This window comes from the organism of the source record quoted next, unplaced genomic scaffold (assembly GCF_019419815.1).
Source record: "Pyrus x bretschneideri cultivar Hongxiangsu unplaced genomic scaffold, Pyrus_bretschneideri_v1 Contig113, whole genome shotgun sequence".
Lineage (NCBI taxonomy): Eukaryota > Viridiplantae > Streptophyta > Magnoliopsida > Rosales > Rosaceae > Pyrus > Pyrus x bretschneideri.
In genome coordinates this window covers 134769-142242 of record NW_025999406.1, presented here as the reverse complement: position 1 = coordinate 142242, position 7474 = coordinate 134769, and the positions used below count along the sequence as shown (strand labels likewise).

At 38.4% G+C, this 7474-nt stretch overlaps 1 protein-coding gene across 1 annotated transcript; it reads left to right on the top strand.

Annotated features, from left to right (window-relative positions):
* Positions 1 to 6128: 6128 nt before the first annotated feature.
* LOC125474004 (secreted RxLR effector protein 161-like) lies at positions 6129 to 6776 on the top strand. The gene has a single exon (XM_048577436.1). The coding sequence runs from the start codon at positions 6129 to 6131 to the stop codon at positions 6774 to 6776; it is 648 nt and encodes a 215-aa protein (XP_048433393.1).
* Positions 6777 to 7474: the final 698 nt, after the last annotated feature.

Sequence of the window (7474 nt, the reverse complement as noted above, 5' to 3'; positions counted from 1 at the left end):
GAGCGGAAGCCATCGGAGCGGGAGGCATCGGAGCTAGAGCATTCCAGGCCTCAATACTTGGCCAAGCGCTGGATGACCCAGGAAAAAGGTGCCTCTGGAGATAAGACGCAAGCCTTTAACGGTCACTGTGAATTCGACCCTCAGATTCTTGCAGCTCATCAAGCTTCCTCTTCATCCCCGACGAATAGTTATTTGCAAGCACATGCAAACTTCTATTCTCGTACTTAAGCTGCTGGATCTCTTGCTTAAGTCTTTCCACCTCTGCCATCAACGATTCCACTTGGCGGGACCGAGCAAGCAGGCGTTGGCCCATGTTGGACACAGAACTCGCACACTGAACACTAAGTGCGAGGGACTCTTGAACGGCCAACTCATCGGACCGTCCTGACAGCAGCCTACTATCTTTTGGAGTGAGGAGGTTTTTAGCTACTATTGTAGCTGTTGTGGCGTCTTGCATCACAGAGTCTTCACCTGAAAGAGGACCGTTAGAAGATAAAAAAGAAGGGCGCCATACATTACCTTGACGGGGCGCAACCGGATCGCTGCTGAGACTCAAATCTAAGCTAAGGTTCGATGAGTTTGCCATCTTTTTTCCAACGATGTTCAAAGAGAAGGGGTGGATGGAGTTAAAATTTCACAAAGGGCCGGAGTTGAGTTTCAGGAATGGGAAATCTTCAGAGTGTGTGTGTTGGGGTGATTGATAGCTCTATAAAAAGCCAAGACGACGCGTCCACCGATTCAAAGAGCCGGATTTTCCGGCGTAATTTAGGCGACGCCCCCTCGGCTTTTCAAGAAAACGCGTTCAACTTTGTCAAAAGATTTCTAACAAAGCTGAAAACACGTGGAGGCCATCATCGCATCTACACATCTTTAGCCGACAAGCGCAAAGTTCGGCGATGCTTTCTCTGCTTTTCAGAAGACGCGTGCAGCTTTGTCAAAAGGAGCCGCATCTGCACTACCACGTGTCATTCAGAAAGCGAAGGGGCGTCGTTCAGAAATCGAAGGGGCGCCTGCTCAGAAATCGAAGAGGCGTATTCAAAGATCGAAGAGGCGCCACTATTTCAAAGAGCCGGATTTGCGGGATCAAAACGTTTGTCGACAAGGGTAAAAAGTACCACCACTTGATATTATCTCTATATATGTCGACCTTCGTCTTTTATGGCAGGGCAAACCTGAAGAAAATGCCCAACTCTCCCTCACCTCTGAGGGCGCACTCCCAGCAAAGCCTTTCAAAATACTCAATTCTTTCTTCTTCCCCAAAGATGATACCAGATGCCTGGAGTACATATGACCCAGGAGGAAACGGCGGATTGAAGCATGTGCTGATTCATTCACCGCTTCTTCAAAGCAAAGGTATCTCATATCATCAAGGTCAAAAGCAAAAATATCTCATATCATGCTCTTTCCCTGTCTTTTTCTTTGTCCTTGTTCTTACTTGCATGGCAAAGTAAAAGAAGCAATCAGCCGGCACTTGGAGTCAGTCTACCGATCTGGAGCCAACTGCCCGGAATCTATTCCTGATTGCTTACCTAGCGTTGCTCTCGAGTAGTCATCTTCAACGGTTGATACACTTCCAGAGAAGGGACCACTCCTGCAAAGATTGAACAAAGAAACAGATAACAGGAGGAAGCTCAGACCTTCGGGGGAAACCAAAAGAACCATCCTGCTACCCAGTTCAAGAAGTAACACAAAGGAAAATCAACGATGGGCAGAAACCAGTTCAAGAGTAAGCCTGTGGAATCACAAAGATCAAAGCCTCAATGCAATCACCAAGGAGAAGAGGGAATTTACACTCCATAACCAGATTTGCGTCCCTAAACTCTTCTCTTTGTTAATTACATTATGCCATGTTTAAAATGTTTAGTTGCTTTTTGTGTGTTTACTTATGTTTTGTGTGAATCTATGCTTAAAACATTGAGGACAATGTTTGATTTAAGTGTGGGGGGGTAACTAAAGTGTTTTGATGCAAATTCGTAGGGTTTTATCCACCATAACTTCTAATGTTGTTCCTTGCTGTTTTAAGGTGTTTTAAAGTTGTTTTAGAGTGTTTTAGTGTGTTTTGTTTTATAATTCGAAAATCCCATAAAAATTTGAAAAATTGTTTTGAAAAACCCAAAAAGAGTTGTTTTAAAAGTCGTTTTTGTGTGTTTGTGTCTTAGGGTACCTTCCAACACAATGATAAGGATTTGGTTTATAATTGCATGACGGTTAGAAAGAGTTATAAACATAGAGAAAAGTTTGATTTACTCTTGGTATATGCTTGGTTATGGTTATAATGTATGACTTCACATGCAATCATAAAAGAAAAATTCGTTTTTGTAACATGCTTGAAGGAAGAAACTCAAACAAACGCTACATCCCTGTGAGACTCGAGCCATTACTTTCTTTGGAGAGTTATTTTCTGTGATTCTTTATTTTCTAAAGTTGTTGCATGATCTCATTATTCCTTGCTTGGTTGCTACTTAGAATGCAATTGTATCATGATAGAACTAAATGCTAGAACTCATGCCCATTTCATTCAAAGCATGTTATTGATTTGCATAACACATATTCAAGAAGAAGTTGTGTAGTGACCACCACCATAGCCAAATAGCCTTACTTCCCATACTTCGTATATGTTGTAAGTTTTAACCCCGTTGAGCCTTGTTTAGCCTTTATTCTTTGTTTACCCACATTTTCCTCACCTAGCCTAGTTTAGGACAATCCCCACCCTTGTTCTTAAAAGATAGTGAGCATGACTTAATTGAATTCCTTTTGAGTTACATTATGAAAGAAAATAAGTGTGGGGGAGAGAATGTTTAAGTGTTTATGTTTTGAGATTCAAAAGAAAAGAAAAAAAAAAGAAAAAAAAAAAAGAAAAAAAAAAAGAGAAAAGAAAGAAAGAAAGAAAAAAGAGCTTAAAAAAAAAAATGAAAATAAGTGAAAATGAACTCACGAGCGTTGATGGTTGAAGAAAGGGTCCAAAAAAAATGAATATGGCCCTAAGTTCTGTGTAATTCCCCCTTGGGTGATCAAAGTTGACTTCTGCATTCTAAAGGAAATTCTAAGTGCCTAATTCAATACTTTGCTCACTATTGCTTGAAGAACGTTTGTTATCCTTACCTTTCATTTTTAGCCAATTACCCCAAGCCCCGTTACAACCCTTGACTTCTATATTGAGTGTTATGTATTTCAATTGTGGAGTTTGAACTTGGTATGAGCTTATGGTGTCACTGGTTCTCGCGTCTAAGTAGTAGCATTCCATTCATGAGATCATATCTAAACATGCTTATTAACTCCAGAAAATGCTTTCCTTATTATAACATATGTGAGTGTTCGTCTACATGTTTACATCAATCTTCTCACATATACCTAGTGTAGGGTGTGTAGTCAGAAAATCTGTGTGAAAAACGAGAGTACATCTAGTAAGAAATTGAGGGAATTCTCTAAGGCATGTTACTACATTCAAAACATGGTTTTAAATGCTTAATTGTGAACTAGTATGTGGTGACTATGAGTAAGAATGTACTTAAGTGTAAAGATGGCTCAAATCTGTGAGAATAATGATTTTTAACTTGTCATGTGCATTGGAAGTCCCTGATACGATTGTTGGAAGGTGTAGGTTGTGTTTTGTTCTTTTTGTTTTGTTTTTCTGTTTTGCTCGAGGACTAGCAAAAGCTAAGTGTGGGGGTATTTGATAGGAGCATATTTATGCGACTTAAATGGCTTGTTCTTGTACATTTACGTTATGTTTCTTTAGTTATTTTAGTTCTTTATGCTTCTTTTGTGTGTTTTCAGGTTCTAAGGGCAAAGTATGCAAAAGGATGCCTTTTGGAGCCTTTTGGAGCAAATTAGAGATTGGAATGGATATCATATGCTTGGAGCCAAAAGGATGGACGAAATTGAAGACTTGAAGTAGGAAAGTTAAATCCTAAAAAGACCTCATGTTTGAGCATCATTGAAAACTCCTACGCATTTTAGAACACAAAAACAACATTCCTAGCAACCTTAGGACATTGTCGTGTGTTTCCTTGTGTCTCCCTTCCTTGCCATGCAAGGAAGGGTTTTGTTCCCTATTTTATATACTTAAACACTACCACTTATCATATCATACATTCATTTATCACTTATCATAATCATTCACTTATCACTTAACATATCATACACTTATCACTTATCACTCATAATCATCTACACATTTCAACCATTTAAACACATGTACTCCACCTACTTCACCTACAACATCCACCTACTTCACCTACAACATCCACCTACTTCACCAACCTCACACACTTACTTCACCTACAAATGACATAGCCATATGTTCCCTCCACTACTCCTATAAATACCCTTGCATTCATTCATTCAAAAACATCTCATTTTCATACACAACACACCACAAACACTTCCATTCCCTCATTGCCGTGAGTCCCCCTTCCCTTATAATCCAAACACCAATCCTCTTCCAATTACACCACTCCTCATCCACTTCCATACTTCCCCAATCCATTCAACACACCAACAACATTCCTTAGACCTTGTGCTACAATAAAGAGGAAGATAAGAGGGTCTAAACGTTCATACAATTCAAGTTTGAGTTGTTGGAATGTTTAGGCGTTTCTTTGATTTCAATGTTTAATTTCAATTCTCTTTGTTTTATACATATGAGGAACTAAACCCCCCTTAGCTAGGGGGTGATTCGAAATATATGTTTATGTTTGCATTTTGATTTGATTACTTCTAATTGCGTTTCATAAGTTGTGGATTCAATTTGTTTAACCATTTGATTGATAACTTATTTATGTATGTTTATTGAGAGTGCACACTTAATTTTCATGCATGAATATGACGCTAGAATACAAGTGAGTTTCACCTAATAGTTACGAACTTATATTCACAAGTAGTGGAGGTTGCTTATAAACAATCGCGTTAAACGAATTCTTGGCATAAGTTTCATGCGTATTCCATAGTAACGAATGCCTCGTCAAAACTTATAATCTTCATAGAGCGTAATGATTCTTGCTTGTATCTCTATTATGCAATCATGTAGGGGACTTGTAGGGAATGTTTTGGGTTGTCGTATGCAATCATCCAATTCAATAACGTTAGGAAGATTTGAAGGTTAATTTAAGCGGATCTAATTAACTTGGAGTGTTGAGAATTAATGATTTATTGAAACGCAATTGGAAATCATTTTATTATGCAAGTGTAACATGTGTGGAGATGAACCCCTTGGCTAGCATCCATTCATCCATACTTTCATCATATTCATATTTACATTCTGTCTAGTTTATTAACTTGTTTCGTTATTTCAATTTTCGTCAAGTCCTAAACCCCCCTTTACTTTCTTGTTCTTTAATGCTTAGAATCTGTTTAGTTTATGTTTTAAAGTATTTTTGAATTCTTTGAGTCTAGTATAGTGTTTTGTATTGTGTTTTTACGTTTTTGAGTCAGTTTCCAAGTGATTAACAATCCCTCCTAATCCCCGGTCCAGAACGATCCCTACTTGCACCTATACTACAATTGTCAAAAAGAGGGTTTAATTTGTGTGCGTATAATTCACGCATCAAGGATCCTAAATGGGCTGCTGCAATGGATGAGGAAATGATGGCACTACATAAGAATGATACATGGGAGGTAATGGAGCTACCTAAAGGAAAGAAACTGGTTGGGTGTAGATGGGTCCTTAATATTAAATACAAGGCAGACGGACCGGTAGACAAGTATAAAGCAAGGTTAGTAGCAAAGGGTTATACTCAAACTTATGGTGTTGATTATCAGGATACATTTTCTCTAGTAATGAAGATGAAGTACGAGTTATGATTTCTTTAGCTACAAATTTGAATTGGCCACTGAAACAGTTTGATGTGAAAAATATTTTTCTTCATGGGCACTTGGAAGAAGAAGTATATATGGATTTTCCTCCGGGGTACAATGCCGAAGGGAAAATCAGAGTATGTAGGTTGCAAAAGTCACTTTACGGACTTAAGCAATCACCTCATGCATGATTTGGTAGATTTACTCAAGTTATGAGGAGGATTGGGGATTATCAAAGTCACTCAAATCATACATTATTTGTGAAACGGGGAAGTGGTAAAGTGACAGCCTTAATTATTTATGTGGATGACATGATAATAATAGGTGATGATATGGAAGAGATGATGAAGCTAGAACAAAACCTTGCCGCCGAGTTCAAGATGAAGAATTTTGGATATGTGAAATATTTTCTTAGCATGGAAGTTGCTCGATCATCTAGAGGTATTTTCTTGTCTCAACGTAAATATGTTCTGGATTTATTAAAGGAAACATGCATGCTGGGATGTAAGCTTGTGGACACTCCTATCGTAGAGAAACATTATTTGGGGATTTATCCGGATCAGGAACCAGTTGACAGAGCTAGATATCAAAAACTAGTGGGGAGGCTGATTTATCTATCTCACACTCATCCAAATATTGCCTATGCCGTAAGTGTGGTTAGTCAATTTGTGCATTCACCAAGTGTGGATCAGATGGCGGCAGTAATGAGAATCTTGGCATATTTGAAGTTTGATCCGGGTAAAGGAATTTTGTATGAATGTCATGGATATATGAGGATTGAGGGATTTACGGATGCTGATTGGGCAGGTGATGTGACTGATAGAAGATCTACATCTGGGTATTTTACATTTGTTGGAGGTAATTTGGTTACATGGCGGAGTAAGAAGCAGAATGTGGTATCACGGTCTTCTGCCGAAGACGAGTATAGGGGTATGGCACATGGTGTGTGTGAGATTCTTTGGCTACGAAAGTTACTTTAGAGTCTTGGTTTTAAACAGAAGGAGGCAATGAAGTTTTATTGTGATAATAAGTTTGCTAGAGAAATAGCCAAGAATCCAGTACATCATGACAGGACTAAGCATGTTGAGGTTGATAGACATTTTATCAAAGAAAAGCTAGAGAAGAAGATTGTGTCAATACCATTTGTGAACTCAAAAGAACAATTTGCAGATATCCTTACCCATGTCATGTGTAGTAGAAGATTCGGTGATTTGCTTGTCCAGTTGGGCATGAGTAATATCTATGCTCCAACATGAGGGGGAGTATTGGAATAAGTCAATATTTAGGAGAAAAGGAATGTAAATATTTTGTAATTATTAGAGTCATGTTTTAGGAAGGATATTGTGTCCTTTATTTTTGTTTCCTTTTGTAACAAGGACTGTATGTACCTTTTATTCATAATTATGGAATATAGGAAAATTAAGCCGTAAAATTCTATTAGGTCATTATTGTGGTCGAAATGGAGAAGTGGTGCTTTGACTTGAAGCTTTGTTTGTATTCAGATAAGGTAGGAGAGAGGGAAACAAAAGAGGAAAAAGGGAAACAAAGGATAAAAAGAAAAGTTCAATCTCAACCGCACGATCTCATTAAAAGAAATCGGATGGCAGCCCGCATCATCCCCATTTTTTGGCTGAAATGAGGATCCCTCTCCTTGAAATACAAGTCTCCTGAGTACACT